The sequence below is a fragment of the Dama dama genome, chromosome 16 (assembly GCF_033118175.1).
Source record: "Dama dama isolate Ldn47 chromosome 16, ASM3311817v1, whole genome shotgun sequence".
In the NCBI taxonomy this organism is placed as follows: Eukaryota; Metazoa; Chordata; class Mammalia; order Artiodactyla; family Cervidae; genus Dama; species Dama dama.
Window position 1 is genome coordinate 836,337 of NC_083696.1, and position 15,858 is coordinate 852,194.

Consider the following 15,858-nt stretch of genomic DNA (forward strand, 5'->3'; position numbering starts at 1 on the left):
GAAATGGGACAGGACAGACAGACATGGGACAGACAGACACAGGACAGGACAGACATGGGACAGACAGGGGACAGGACAGACAGACACGGGACAGACAGAAATGGGACAGGACAGACAGACACGGGACGGACAGATAGGGGACAGGACACGGGACAGACAGACACGGGACAGACAGACATGGGACGGGACAGGACAGACAGACACGGGACAGGACAGACAAAACACGGGACAGACAGAAATGGGACAGGACAGACAGACACGGGACAGGACAGACAAAACACGGGACAGACAGAAATGGGACAGGACAGACAGACAGGGGACAGGACAGACACGGGACAGACAGACAGACAGACAGACACGGCACAGACACGGGATAGACGGACACGGGACGGGATGGACAGACACGGGACAGACAGACACGGAACAGGACAGACAGACACGGGACAGGACAGACAGACACGGGACGGGACGGACACGGGACAGGATGGACATGGGGAGGACACGCTCAGGACAGCCTGCAGGGAGCCAGGTGGGCTCAGATCTCTCTACCCCCCGGGCGGCCTCCCCGTGGGGGGACCTGGTGCCCGCACCCCCGCCTCCTGCCCACTCTCTCCTCTGCACTTACAGGTCGACCGGTGCCACTGTTGAAGCCAAGGCTCCCACCGTCCACAGTGGGGATCCCAGGGCGTTCAAGGCTCTGGCACGTTTGGGGAGAGACCACCCCAACCCCCGCCCTGCACCCTCATTTCCTGTCTTGAAGGTCCTGGGGTGCTATGGCTACAGCTGCGGGAGGTGATGAGGGCGTAAAACCAGAGAAACCTTCCTGAAACTGTCAGAGAAACCTTTTTTCCCCCCTAAATACATTTAAAATGCGTTGTGGTAATTCACTAGGCACACGAAAGAATCTTCTGGCAGATGGAACACAACGGTTTATGTCATTGCATGTGTGCTTAGCCAGTCATGTCCGACTCTCTGCGACCCAGTGGACTGTAGCCCGCCAGCCTCCTCTGTCCATGGGTTTCTCCAGGCAAGAACATTGGAGTGGGTTGCCATGCCCGCCTCCAGGGGATCTTCCCGACTCAGAGATCAAACCTGTGTCTCCTGCACTGGCCGGCGGATTCTTTACAACTGAGACACCTGGGAAGCCCCATTTATGGCCGTGAGCACACATTTTTCCCCACAGGAAATAGCTGCAAATATTTTAAGAAGGCACTAGGTATGTTTCCATACATTCCCCTTTTTCTTTAAATGAAGACCTTATATTTTAAAGGAGACGTTAGGCTTATGAGAAAATTGAAAGTACAGAGACATCCCTGCTCCCAGTTGTTGAAATTGCAATGTCTTTCTAATGACTTCAGATTTTTATTATAAAATAAAATATGCAAAAAAACCCTAAAAATGAATTGACAGCTTAATAAATTATTATAAAGAAACTCATGAAAACCACCAAGATCAGGAAGTTAGATGTTGTCATAATGATCTCAAAGATGAAGGAAAAGGGCTTTCGTGGTGGCTCAGATTGTACAGAATCCGCCTTCAATGCAGGAGATCCAGGTTTCATTCCTGGGTGGGGAAGATCTCCTGGAGAAGGGAATGGCAACTCACTCCAGTCTTCTGGCCTGGAGAATCCCATGGACAGAGGAGCCTGGCGGGCTACAATCCACAGGGTCGCACAGAGTCGGACACAGTCGACTGAGTGAATAGCACTTTCACTGTTTCACTTTTCATGATCATCTCAAAAGCCCTTCATGTGCCTCTTTCCGATTTCTGCCTATAATCTAATCTCCCTGTTGGTTTTTTTATATTAATCTCTCTCCTTATTTTCTAAAGCAAGATACAAAAAATAAAAATAAAGTAGGACACAAATGACTTTTGCCAATTTTACAGCATCCACCTTCTTTCCGTTAAAATGGCACATGGCGCTCGGCTCTGCGTCAACCACTGACCAGGCAGGGGCCTGATCTGTCTCCTGGTGACTGCCGGGTGGCGAGCAGCTGAGCTCAGGTGGGCCAGTGAGCTGACCCCCTATTCCCCGGGCACCAGCGTCGGGCTGAGGCAGCTTCCAGGCGAGCGGCGTGGACTGTGAAACCCAGATTCCCCACGCCCCAGGGGTGGGAGCCATGCCCCACCACTGGGCTTGCTCAGAACCGGGCCGAAGGTGGCTCTTCCCTCACCCCTCAGCTCAGCCTGCTGTCCTTCCAGGGCCAGGGGCCTCAGCCCTGGCCGCATTGGGGCGGCGGGCACGCGGCTGGCACGGGGCTGGTCTTGGGGAAGCGAGGGGACGTCCGCCCAGCCAGGCCCACAGTCCGGCCCCCGCGTCCCCCTCGGCCAGCGTTTGTCGACCTTTCACCCACACGTCCTTCTGCAGCCGCCCCACCCGAGTCTCTCGGGGCTCCAGCTCCCGGCGATCCTGAAACACCCAAGCGCACGTGCAGGGAAGTGTATTCACCTCACACAGAAACGTCACGTGACATCTGTCACTGGAAGAAAGAGCTGAGCCCTTCTCCCCATCCCCCTCTATGACCCACGAGACCCCCAGGAGACCATCAGTGACGCAGGCTCAGCACAACTATGAAAATTCAAGGGGTCTTCTTACAAGCTCTGAAAGATTTGGCAACTTTAAAAATGTCAATACTTAATCTTCCCCTGATCTATCTTTTCTCATATTTCCATGAATGGTCATGATGTTCCTGCAAAGACCCCTCATATGACTTCCAGGTCCCTTCAGGACCCCATCCTGTATCCCGCCTGGGCCCAGGGCACCACGGGCTGGACAGCTGTCCACAACCACACATTTCCAGCCACAGAGCCAGAAACATCGGGGGGGTGGGGCAGGGGCTGCAGCTTTCTCCTGGGAGCTCGCCCCGACCCGCCCGAGACTCTCAGCAAGGAGGCCAGCTCGGTCCCCAGGACAGCACCCAGCCGAGGGAGGAGAGATGAGTCCTCCTCACGTATCCCCGAGTTCCCCTCCCCCTTTCCCGTTTCTCTATGAAGGGCCCAGCCCCTTGGGTACCTGCCTCCTCATCGGCTCACGAAAGGAAGACCCATGCTCTGTTTGGAAACGTGGCCCGTTTATTGGAACTGAAAGGCATTGTTACATAGTGCAAACGTCTCTTTGGTGACGGGCTGATTACAATGAACAGAAGAAAGGCACTTGCTGCTGGCAAACATCTGGTTAGAAGGGCCAGTGAGTATGTACACACTGCGTCCTCCTCGGGGGCCGCTGGAGGGCGCGGACGGTCCACCCCCAGCCACAGAGCTTCCCGGTGACTCAGACGGCCACCCGGCGCGTTAGACAGAGCCATCCCAGTCCCCGCGTCCTCTGCACCAGGCCACCGCTCAACCTCGGGCGCCTTCAGACTCCACACGCTCCAGAATGTGGGATCTCATACCTGAGCAACTTATGTAACCATCCACCTCAGACAAAGTGAACCGTTTCCTGTCTGCAGAGATGGGTGCCAAGGCCTGATTATCTACCCCGTCTGCCCTGTATGTGAAGAGAAGCCCTGTGCCCGGGAACACTGGAGCTTGTACTGATCCGATCACCAGTGATGTGCGCTCACAAGTCCAGCCGCCCGTGTGGAAAGCCGCCGCCCGCCCCCTGGCTGGAATGCAGCCCCGCAGGCACTGGGGTCTCCTGCTGCGGGGAGGAGGAGCGCTGGGCCGGAACCCAGCTTTCAAAGTGCCCGGCACCTGCTGGATGCCGCCTGGAGACCTGCCTCCTCTTCCCCGCCCATGAGAGGCTCCACACGGTACCACCAACTCCGGACTCGCCCACATGGACAGAGGCGGCCGGGGTCCCAGAGGGTCTCCCGTAGGAAGCGCGGGCAGGCACCATGTCTGCGCCCAGCACAGGGCCCGGCTCTCGCTGGACACTCAGGTCCGAGAACAGCGCAGGAGATCCAGGGACCTGTTTTCCGGAACACAGACCATTTGCATTTGGAACCAAACAGGAGGTTCCGGTCGAGTAAAAAGACAGAGGCCATGAGGTATGGAAGTTGTTTCTCACTGAGCCCTACGGGAACTTGAGCGGCGTGGACGTGCTGTTTCTGCCGTATTCAAAGCTAAAACATGCGTGAAATTTTATCAAACATCACACGCGGCAGAGATACGAATGAGGTATACGGACCGGCTGCTTTTCTTGAACGGACTCTCACAACCTGAAGTCAGAAAGTCCCCGACACGCGCGTTCCTCCCGTTGGAACAGGGATCGAGAGCGTGGCGGCTTGTCCGTGGACTCCGGCGGGTGAAGCCGGGCGGCAGAGCAGGGCGAGTGTGGCCGTGGGCGATGCTGGCGCGGATGGGGTGCCGTCCTGCCTGGTCCATACCCAGCAGCGTGTGCGTCGGTCACGGGGGAGCGCAGCGGCTTCAAACCTTCCGGGCCCCGTGGAATCGGGGGTCACAGGCGGCGGGGCCCGGCGGGGCCTGCGGAGCGGCAGGGGCCGAGGGAGGGGGCGCGGGGGCCCGTGCTGGCCACCGGCACTGCCGCCCCACGTCCGTGCAGACTGTTCTGTTTGCCAGGGACGGATTCTCTTTCAAATCCTGCGTCCCTCCGCTGCCGGCTCCGCTCTGCAGGCTCCTGGCGCCGGAACCCAGCGGGACTAACTTTCAGTTGAGAAGAAACGGTGATACTAGGTGAAATCAATTAGGAGCCTAAATGATTGAACTGTGCAATTTAATAGTAGCACCAATTTTTCATTAAAAAAATTAAATAGAAACCTGAGAAACCTTAAGATCGAGTCAGGACACGTATCTGCCCCACGGTCTGCCGGTGAACGCTCAGGCCGGTGAATGTTCAGGCTGGGGGTCCCCGGGCGAGCTCGCACGGCTCCGAGCCGTGGCCCCCGCATCCCAGCCTCACCGCCCCGGCCCCTGCACGGCCTAGCTCCCGGGGCCAGGAGAAGCTCCGGGCTCGCGGACGCTCAGGGCTGCTTCCCCGTGGAGTCTCCGGAGCACACGGGGCAGCAGGCTCCGCTGACCCTGGCGGGCGCTGGGCAATCAGCTGGCTGGCAAGTCTCCACGAAGCAGGTGACCTGCCCATCCTGGAGGGGAGAGCACAGAGCCGTCAACCCTGGGAGCTGCCCTGGCTATGCCCGGCCTGCTGGGCTGGCCTCCTGGGGGGGTTCTGGGGTTAAAGGTCGACTGACTCTCCTCCATAGCGGACACCCCGCTCCTTCTGGAGGCTCCCCTGCCATCCCCAGGCCCCGGGCTGTCAGCCCCCTGCATAGCCTCGCCCTGGGGGCCCCGGGGATCACACCCCTGCATGTTGACCAGGTTGCCTACGGAGGAGCTGGATGGCAGGGCTGTGTCCAAACCAGGGACGCCAGACCACTGCTCTGCCCGCCCAGGGGGACAGACCCGTCCCCAGCTGGCTCCCAACTCCACCCCGAAGCTCCTCTAGGGCAGGGCCACCCCAGGCCTGCCCCCGAAGCCCCCACTGCCCGCTCCATCCGTTCGCTCGGAGACAGGGAGCCGCCCCTCCTCACTCGTGTGGACAGTCCTGTGCTGAGCAGGGGGAGCAGGGTCCCCATCAACCTTTACGTACGGTTCTGGGGGGAGAGCCCTGGCTCCCGAGGGAAGAGGGAGGGGACCCTACAGCTGAGAGCTCCAAACCCCGGGGCTTGCCCAGGCGCACACTCACGCGGCATTCACAGGTGGTGCAGGGATCCCGAGTCCACTCAGCCCCGTCCACGTACGAGCTGCCGTCTGCATCCACACAGTCTGTGCCGAGCCGAGACTCGAGTTTCTTTATCTGCAGCAAAGCAGACGCCCGGGCGCTCGGACGCAGCTCAGCGCCCGCTCCCGCTCCGCCACTTGAGATGACATCTCAGGACGGACAAGAGAGACCCCATACCCGAGAGAGACGACGGGGCCGAGATAGACCCCAAAGTCCCTTCCTGGAGCTTCAAGCGTGTCCCAAACCTGCATGACCACCGCCTGATGTCCCCACCACCCCCGTGTCTGAGGCCAGAAGTGCCTGGGCCGGAAATGTGGTCCAGCGGTGCCTAAAGAGGAGGAGAGGACCCGCAGGCAGGAGCAAAGAGGAGGCGGGTACAGGTCTGGGCAACAGAAACATTCTCAGCGGCTTCTCAAAGCAGTGCTGGGCTGAGACCGCTCTGGAGCCCGACGGCACATCGGCCCTGCTGGGGGCAGCGCTGAGGGGCTGACGGAGGCTGGGGGCCCTCGGGCCCTGGTCGTGACTGCTGAACAGCCCCACCTGTCTCCCTCGGGGGCACCTGAAAGAGCCCCACCCACCCGACCACTGAGACCGAGGCCCAGGACAGGCGCTGGGGTTGGGGCGGCTCTTACCGCCCCTCCCGCCTCCTTCCTGTCCTCGGGCAGCCCGGCCCGTCCGAGCAGAGTGGTCTGACCCCCGCCCTGTCTCAGCCTGACACCTCACTTCCCACTCCCGCCACGTGAATGCACACGGAGACCCCCACATGTGCCCTGGCATGGGGTGGCATCGCCGTCTGCAGACCCCGGGGACGGGCCCAGGACCCTCCTGTAGATGTGCAGCTGCTCCCCACCCCACCATCCAAGGGGACCTGACCTCCGTCAAACCCCACGCCTCTGGGAGCAGGGGTCTAACTGGCATCCCTGGAGGGGCAGCTCTGGGCAGGACTCAAGGCCTGAATTCTGCACGGCCCTGACGGTGAGCCGCTAGCGGAGTGTGGGCTCTGTGGCCGCTCTAGGCAGCGTCCTAGGGGACCCTGCGCCCCTTCTCATGCCGAAGACCCCCAGTCCTGGAAGCCCAAGAGCGGCTCCGTGGGGCCTGGCCAGAGCCAAGCCGAAAGCAGAGAGAGAAACGTGGCCTCGCTGAGGCTCCAGGGCTGAGGACGAAGGGCTGCCCCAACATCACTCTCCTCACAGCCATGGAGGGAGACACGCAGGCTGGACTGGAGGGTGGGGGGCCGGGGCCGGGGTGGGGGAGGTCAGGGAGCCGCCCACCTGCTTCCTGAGGTCCGTGATGGTCTTCTGCATCTCCAGGACAAACTCCCGGAAGTCGCTGGTCCCCGGCCCCTGTGGCTGCTCCAAGGAGGCATCCGTGGCGTTACTGGGAGGTGCCCGGGGCTTCCCGGCTCTGCTCGGAGAAGCAAGGGGCGCTCAGGGATGAAGCCGCCAGTGTGGGCTCCCGGGCTGCAGGGAGGGGTGCGTGGGCGGGCAGACGCACAGGGTGCCCCGCACGCCCAAGGGCCAGCTGGGGGCTCAAACGTACCTTGGCACCTTCCCGGGCCCTGTCTCCCTGGCTGGCTCATCCTCCTGGTAGCTGAACTCAAGAGACCGCCTGCCTCGGAAGTGGTAGGAGAAGGCGTTGAACTGGCCCCGGGTTCTGCAGTCTGTGAGCAAAACGTACACACGTCAGGGTCGGCGACTCTCACGAAGGACATCAAGCACGTCTGGGCAAGAACCATCCCTCCCGAAGGACACTAGAGGCGCTCACATTGCAGGGGGTGGAGGCGTCTCGCACTCACCTCCCCACTACCCTGGGTGAGGGGCCTGGAGTCCGTGACCCCCCCTTGCTCCCCCAGCACAGCTCAGCCCCCCAGTGGAGCACACACATGCCGTCCTGCCCCACCCAGGAGACCTTGGTACTATTTCAGTAATTTCTACAATTATTTCAAAATGGAACACGGGTGTGTATTCATCTCTATGACTCATCAGCCCACAGAGAAGCTGAAATTCATCACTTTGATCGAAAGAAAAAGATGTTCCCAGGTGGAGCTTCTTGGGTTTCCCACATGTGCTAGTTCCATATTTGGACTAAACAAAAACATGACTGAGAGACGCAGCTCAAAGCTGTGTCGAGCGGCTCTCTCAACACTCAGGGAAGTGAAACCTCAACAGCAATCTACATCTGGTCTTGTCAAACTGAACTCTTTTTCCTGCCACTTTTTAGGTATGACTTTTGGACTAAAAGAAAAACAGATAAAGCTGGTAAAGCAGTTCTTCAAGTTGTGTCACCTCAGGGCTATGCTAAATAGCTAAGAGGAGAAGAATCCAGATAAAAGGAGGGCAGAGCTATGTCAAGCACCTCCATCTCTGCCTGTCCAGCTGAAGAGGCTTGGGGACAGACAGAGGACAAGTCTGGATCAGGGTTCAGGCTCTCAGAGGACTTGGGTTTGGGGGCAAAAACACAGCAAAGCTGAATTCATTCCTTCCTCGACAGCCTCGGGGAGTCTGCTAAAGCTTCATCAGGAAATGGAGTTTCTGTATCTAAAAAGAACTGGCTTTTCCCTATGATTTTCAAATAGAACTGCTTTCTGCAAACACAAAAATGAAATTCTTTGCCATATATGTGGAAAACTGTTGCAACCTTAATAAACCAGTCAAAGTAGTTTTTTTTAAGAAGGAAAAACAAGTTCCCAAGTTCCCAAGAGCTATAAAAATAAGAATTAAATGCTTTGCAAACTTGGGCATATACAGAGCAAAACTTCAAATTTTAAGTGAATTCTACAACATTGTAAATCACATTCATCACATACATATATATTTAGCATATTATACATTATGCATTATATGTACATCGTATATGGGCAGAGAGGAGAAGCCACAAAGACTCCCATCACGCCCACCCACAGAATCTGTATCAACCCCGATTTCAACACTTACTAATGAAAAGAACAGTGAATTAAGACCAATTACTAATGAGAGCGACCTAGCCAGGACTTCTTCAGGAAGACACGGAAGAGCAAACTGGATTCCGCAGCTGGGGTCCACCAGCATGGCGGGCCAAGGGCTGGGGCTCGGGGTCACCTCGTCCACGGCTGCGTGACCCATGGGGTCACCCAGGCTTGCGGCCCCGTGATCTCACCACAGGAATGCGCCCTCAGAGTTTCCCCGCTGCAACGTGTCTTGGGCCTCTGATCACAGTTTGAATAAAGCCAAAACTACGTTCAAACGAGAATGTGTAGTCAAGGTTAGCCACGACCCAGAATGCAGAGCAGGAGCCTTGCAGGGGGACAGTGGCCCCCGAGCAACCAGACGGCACATCCAGAAACAGGCTTCTCGGGCTCCCAGAGGCCTGCGGGTACCTGCCATGGCCCCTCGCTTCCTCAGAAGTGTTTACAGCACATCTCTCTGCACACGTAAGTTATTCTAGGCATTCAGGACACACAGCACCCATTTAAAAAAATCAACGTATGTCTGACACGCTTTTCACATGTTTCTTGTTCATCTTTTATCTGCAGGCTCAGATATCTTGCTGTTTAGTCGCTAAGTTGTGTCCAACTGTGTTGCGACCCCATGGACCACGGGCACCAGACCAGGCTCCTCTGTCCACGGGATTCCCCAGGCAGGAACACTGGAGCGGGCAGCCTATCCCGTCTCCAGGGATCTTCCCAACCCAGGGATCCAACCAGAGTCTCCTGCACTGCAGGCGGACTCTCTACCACGAAGCCACCACGGAAGCTGCAGGTACAGATAACAGGCAGGCTGTCAAATGCAGACACATGGGCGGTTTCCAGGGAAACAGGGCACTTACTGCATCAACGTTCTGCTTTCTGTCTCTTTCACTGAGCACCTTGGCCCTCATACTAACTCCTGTCTCGTGGCTTCACAGACTCGTTGCTGTCACTCACCGCTATCAGGGTCCACAGCACTGCCCAGTGGATGCTCAGGGCTGACCGCCTTCCCCCGCCGGGGCCCCCCGTCTCCGCCTGCTTCCCCCGCTGTGCTGACCCCAGCCCGCGCTCTGCCCAGCCGTCAGGGGCGGACGGGCACCTGAGCCCACCTTCACAGCAGTCCTGCCACACTCGGAGGTCCACCCGGGGGATCTCGTCGCAGCTGCTGTAGCCGTGGGGGAACTCGGCCACGCGGAACACGTCCCTCTGCACACGCGTGATGTTGTCGGCGTTGTCGCACACGATGCGGGCCAGCGAGCCCTGCTTGATCTGGGTGAGCTGGGCGGGAGTGAAGACCCCCGGGTTCTCGTACCACAGCCTGCGTCCCCGGGGTGAGAGCGAGGTCAGAGAGAGCCGGCGAGGCCGCAGCCCCAGGGGCCGGTTAAGACCGTCCTCACGTTCAGCTCCGCTCACGACACAGACGTGAGCGTCACCTGCTTTGGTGACAGTGCTCTGAGCGACCCGAAACGCAGAGACGAGAAGTCCACACCAAGAGCAGCAGCGGTCACTGCCGTGCCAGCACGGCCACTGTCCGGGAACACACCTGCACGGGCACCCGCTGAGCTCCCGGGGCCTTACCTGTCCCCGTCCCGGAGGCGCTTGAACTGCGTGCTCAGCAGACACATCAGGGTGGGTCCCAGGCGGCTGCCAGGCACCAGGTCCTCCACCATGAGGGCCGGGAACAGGTCGATGTTGAGCGGGGAGCCGTACAGCCTGCGAGACGGAGCGGAGCCTCAGACTCAGCGCCAGGGCCCGGGGAGCGCCAGGCGCGTGGTTGTGTCAGACCCTCTGCGACCCCGTGGACTGCAGCCCACCAGGCTCCTCTGCCCATGAGATTCTCCAGGTAAGGATACTGGAGTGGGTTGCCGTTCCCTTCTCTAGCGAGTCGCTTTAGTCGTGTCTGACCTTCTGCGACCCCGTGGACTGCGGCCCACCAGGCTCCTCTGTCTGTGGGGTTCTCCAGGCAAGGACCCTGCAGTGGGTTGCCACGCCCTCCTCCAGGGGATCTTCCCGACCCAGAGACCAACTTCTGCACCTTCTGACTGACTCCTCTCGTCTCCTGCATCTCCTGCACTGCAGGCAAATTCTTTACTGCTGAGCCACCCGAAAGCCCAGACCGTGCTCCTACCCTCCCCCAAACCTGTATGCTAGAGCCCTAAGTGATGGTGTTTGGAGTTGGGGTCTATGGGAGGTCCCTAGTGCAGGAGGGCATAGCCCCCACGATGGGTCCAGTCCCCTTATGAGAAGACATGAGAGACAGACAGACAGGGAGAGCACCAAGGGAGACAGCAGGACAGAGAGGCTTGCCCTCCTTCCCGAGAGGACTTGGTAAGAAGGTGGTGCTGGTGGTTCAGTCGCTCAGTCGTGTCTGACTCTTGAGACCCATGGACTGTAGCCCGCCAGGCTCCTGTGTCCACGGGATTCTCCAGGTAGGAACACTGGAGCGGGTTGCCATGCCCTCCTCCAGGGCATCTTCCCAACCCAGGATCGAGCCTGGGACTGACTCCCACATGGCAGAGAGATCTGTTACCGTCTAAGCCACCAGGGAAGCCCAAAACGCGTGTTTGTCAGAAGTGGGATTCGAACACACACTTCCAGGGAAGGCTGTGACCAAACCAGCACCCTGGACTGCTCGGCCATCCTGACGTGGTGGAGAGCACGGCAAGAATGGAAAAGGCCTCATGCTGTTCTCCATCACGATTTGACGTGATTCAGACCTTCATTTAACAATGACAATCCAGCTCTTTCTTTAAAGCATCTGTCAGTCGTATATTAAACATTCCTGCTTCCTGTTTATACACACATGATAAAATACACACACGAGATACTTATCACACAAAGTTTAGAGAAGCCCAGAAAACACAGGGAAGGAAATGGAAACCAAACCTTCCTGACCACTCAGAGACAACCTGACATCTTAGCATAAACCTTCCAAAGTTCCCATCGTAGATGCATGTGAAGACGAAGCTATGAACAGCTGAAGACACACACTCCAAAGATGCTGGCATTCTACCCAACACTGAAAATGTATTTCCTGTGAGGAAACCACTTACGAATGGACACTGTACAAAAGACGAAGTCAGCAAGGTTTAAACAGTCAAGAACAAGCTCTCTCGCCAACCTCTTCCGAGTCCTATGCGTCCTATAACTGAGACGCCTCTTTCACCTCCTCGGACCCGGGATGCTGACCTTGGGCAAGGGCGGGCAGGGCCATCTGCAGAGCTGCTCGTCTCAGGAGTGGGGTCAGCGTGAGGCCGCCCTCACCGCCCCCAAGTTCAAGGACCTTCACACTGAACTTCGGTTCAGATAGAAATCGTCAGACAGAGCCAGGCAAGTTTGTTCTCTGCCTGAGGCGGCTTTTCCCAGAGGAGACACCCTGTTCCTAGGTGGAGTTCCCCTATCTGTCCCCACCTGAACGATCGGCCTACACGGGAGGCCCCCACGCTGGGGGCGCAGACCCGGAGACATGGCACCTGCCCGATCACAGCCCGCAGCCCAGGTCGCTCTCCACTCACTCCAGGCTGCCGGAGGTAGATCTGATCAGAAGCCACTAACACAGCTGGGAGCACTCGCTCCTGAAGCTCCATCTAAAGGCCTCCCTTCCCCAACGGGCTCGTGGGCTGAGGCTGGGACCCACTGTCCTGCGTCGTCTCTCCTCTGGGACACCCCTCTCACTCCCACTGAGTCGGGCCTGACGCGGGGGAGGGGAGACGCGGGACCCCCGGGTGGGCGGGTCACGCACTTGGCCCGGGTCCCCTGACCGCCAGCAGGGCCGGGCTGGAGAGCAGGTCCTTCGCGTGGCGGTGATGTAAGCTAGGCAAGGGACAGACACCGGGAAAGCGACCTTGTCCGTCTGGACGAGAACAACAGAGGATGCTCAAGCGTGAAAGGCACAGACCATCCACACCCCCGAGCGGAGCAGCCCTGTGACGCAAGGTCTTGGACAGGAGTGTGTTTGTCTACAAACCCGGCCACCTGACACTGTGATTTAAACCAAGGCTGGAAGGTGTTGAGCTTAGCAGATGACGATGCCCAGTTACTTACAACCTGCAGCGAATCCTGAGTAAGGCGCCACTTTGCCCCGAAGGCACCAGCCCAGCCCCAGAGGAGCACGGCTGAGCCTCAGGGTTAAGCGTGTAACTTAGGAGCCAGCGGCCCACCTTCTACAGAACAGGAGAGTCCGGAGCCCACCCAGAGTGAGCCTTTTCAACAAAGTATCTTTTTTCTTTCTAAAACAACTCTTTCAAACCTAAGAGAACCTACTGCACAATGCACAGTGACCAGCGGACCAGTGGTTACGGAGGGGTCCCTGTGGGTGGTCACCTCCACTAGAGACCAGCTCAGAAACGCCGGAATAAACGACATGAAACAGGACTGGAGGAGCCAGGTGGACACCAGCAGAGAGGGTGGTGGTTCTGCAGAGCTCGGTCACTGCACCGTCTGGACGCACAGGGCCTGGGGAGCAGGGCGGCGCGGCGGGAAGCCCCTCTCTGCAGGCCTGATGAGGCCAAGCTCAGCCGCTGCTTTGCCCCGGGGAGGACGGGCTGCCCAGGGCTTCCCGGGGACCCTGCCCCATGCAGCACATCTCCTCACACTTCTGTCCCCCCAGCCCGGTGACGTCTCTCCTGGGAAGGGCTGAAGCTGCCCCCTGGGGGGGGGGGAGGGGCAGGGACCCAGGGGACATGGACAAGCCTCAGGGCTGAGGACTCATCGTCCTGCCAGCACCTGGGAGCAGTGCGTGCACTCAGCAGCCCCTCGTCTCTAACTCCAGACTCCACCCCACCCTCCCGGGCTCGGCCAGCAGTGACAGAACCTCAGCTCCCGAGAGCTCACCCCCCGCCCCTGCAGTCCCCACACCCACCGCTGAAGCTTCTCCCGGATCTCGGGGCTCTTGATCTCGTTCTTCAGGTCCTCAAAAGTGTGGGGGGCCGACAGGTTGCAGTAGACGCGGTACTCGTGGTAGGGCGGGATGCCGTGGTCGCGGCCGCGCTGGATGTTGATGGCGGCCAGGTCCAGCGCCACCGTGTGCGCCATGGAGAACAGCCGCTCCGTGAGCTCCGTGTTAAGCAGCTGGGACGGCACGCGCATCTTGCCGGGCACGCCGAACAGGCCGCGGAGCAGCGGGTCGATGCCGCCCTCGTTGACGATGCGGAAGGGGGAGAAGAAGGCCTTGTGCAGCGGCACGTGGCCCAGCGCCAGCGGCCGGAAGTCCTCGTCCAGCCGCTGCAGCAGGGGGTTGACGAGCGTGTGGCCGAAGCGGAAGGCGGCCGTGGCGAAGGCGTTGACGATGCCGGCGTTGACGCCCGGGTCGTAGCCGCGGTATTCGCCCAGCATCTTCATGCCCGCCTCGCCCAGCACCTTGGGCAGCCAGTGCCGGTAGGTGATGTGCTGCATCTGGGCGCCCACCAGCTTGCGGGCCTCGTGGTAGACCGTGTCGCCGTCCCAGTGTGGGTTCAGCGCCAGCAGCTCGGCGGCCACGCGGTTGTGCTCGCGGAACCACAGCGTGTGCATGCTGGTGAGGCCCAGCTGCTCGTTGGCGCGGTGGTCGCCGGCCAGGAAGCAGGGGATGGGGCTCTCGTTCTCGTCCCGCATGCATTCGGTGGGCGGCCCGGCGGCGAAGGGCAGCAGCGGCTTGCCGGAGCGCTGCACGATGCCCTGTCGCAGCAGCCCGCGCTGGCTGGCCAGGTCGCGGACCGCGCGGGCCTCGTGCTCGGAGCTGCCGTACACGTTGGAGGCGTCGATGTAGGACGTGAGCTGGTTGATCTGCTCGCGGGGGTACACGGAGTTCATGAGCAGCGACGTCATGCCGCTGCCGCAGACGGGGCTGGAGCGCACGAAGAACATGCAGCGCGCCCCGCTGCGCGCCCGCGGGTCGTCGGGCGGCAGGGCCACGGAGAAGCAGGGCGGGTCGCTGCTGCAAGCCGAGCTGCAGTGCTGCCCGTCGGAGAAGCGGGCCTGGCTCAGGGCCACCACCGTGGAGTCCAGGTCGTGGTCCAGGAACTGGCCCCACTGCATGAGCATGTGTGTGAACTGCTCGTCCGGGGTGACGACCTCCGAGCCGATGAGGGCCGTGGACACCAGGCGGGGCATGGGCAGCGGGTGCCCGTGGTAGCGCCGGCCCAGGTCGATGCCCCGCGGCGTGTTGAAGCCGTTCTCGTACACGGCCTTGAGCAGGCGCTCGAAGGCGGTGAGCGAGGCGCCCCACATGGGGTGCTGCAGGTTGTTGCAGGTGCCGTCGTGCGTGCGGTACTTCTGGTGGAAGCACATGTCCGAGCAGTTGTTGACGCGCCGGTGGGCCGTGCAGCCCGACAGGTTGGCGATCAGGCTCAGGTACTGCGGGGACACGAGGTCGTTGTAGTGGTAACCTGGTCGGGGGGGCGGGAGACGTGGCTTAGCGACCCGAGGCTGGGCCTGCTGGCCCCGACTCCTGCAGGGACCCGGGAGGGGAAAGGCAGGGAGGTGAGCAGGTTCCAGCAGGAGCGGACCTGACGCACCAGCGCCTGCTCCTGCCACAGGCCCTCCCGGGCCAGACACCCAGGGCTGCACACTCTTCCACGCTCCCCACACGGCTGGACACATCCAGAGCATCTCAGAGCCCAGCAGGATTGACTAAACCTGGACTTACAGGAAATGGGAGCCAGAGCTCCTCTGCAGAGGACAGGGTCCTAAACACCCACACAAAGGGCAGGGAAGACCAGGGGGTGAGTCTGTTTGGGCTGGGGAAGAGGCGATCAGACACTCGGGGAGGTGGGCTGCGCCAGAGGAGCTTTGAAGGGACAGGACGCTGGGCTCCCAGTGCCAGCTGGTATCCGGCATTGGGCTCAGACCCCAAAGTCTGGCAGCTCCTGCCTCCCAGAGAGAAGGCTAGGGTGCCCCCGGCTCGGTCACAGCTGCCCTGAGGAAGGCCAGTCCTGAGCCCAAGAGCCAGCCTGGAAGCGCTGCCTCCCACACGCTGCCTGGGTGCTCACTCCCTCGGGTCCTGCAGAGCCTCACGGGGCAGGGGGCATGCCAAGGGCAGGGGCAGGGTGGCGTGACTCCCCGCGTCCACACAGCACCTGCTGAGGCTCCACCAGCGTCCTTCCTAGCACCCCTAACCGGGACCCAGGGCCTCCCAGGGCTCCCCTCTGCCCAGAGGACCTGACGATCGGAGCCCAGGGCCAGCAGGCCCCCCGAGCTGAGCACACATCACGTCCCCACCGGCTCTCCCACCAGGCCTGTGAGAACCACAGCACTGTCC

The 15,858-nt window shown here is 60.1% G+C and overlaps 1 protein-coding gene across 3 annotated transcripts in view; it reads right to left on the bottom strand.

Moving 5' to 3' along the window:
- Positions 1 to 3,052: 3,052 nt before the first annotated feature.
- The window catches only part of PXDN (peroxidasin), a 66,839-nt gene continuing 54,033 nt past the window's right edge, over positions 3,053 to 15,858 (bottom strand). For 2 of the 3 annotated variants that reach the window (XM_061163249.1, XM_061163248.1), the window contains 7 exons: positions 13,483 to 14,986; positions 10,200 to 10,334; positions 9,731 to 9,939; positions 7,217 to 7,337; positions 6,949 to 7,081; positions 5,642 to 5,752; positions 3,053 to 5,042 (listed from right to left, as the gene is read on the bottom strand). In XM_061163249.1, coding sequence (XP_061019232.1) covers positions 4,923 to 5,042; positions 5,642 to 5,752; positions 6,949 to 7,081; positions 7,217 to 7,337; positions 9,731 to 9,939; positions 10,200 to 10,334; positions 13,483 to 14,986 — 2,333 coding nt within the window. In that variant the 3' untranslated portion in view covers positions 3,053 to 4,922. The remainder of the gene's footprint in view (positions 5,043 to 5,641; positions 5,753 to 6,948; positions 7,082 to 7,216; positions 7,338 to 9,730; positions 9,940 to 10,199; positions 10,335 to 13,482; positions 14,987 to 15,858) is intronic. The other variant, XR_009696342.1, reaches the window with a different exon arrangement.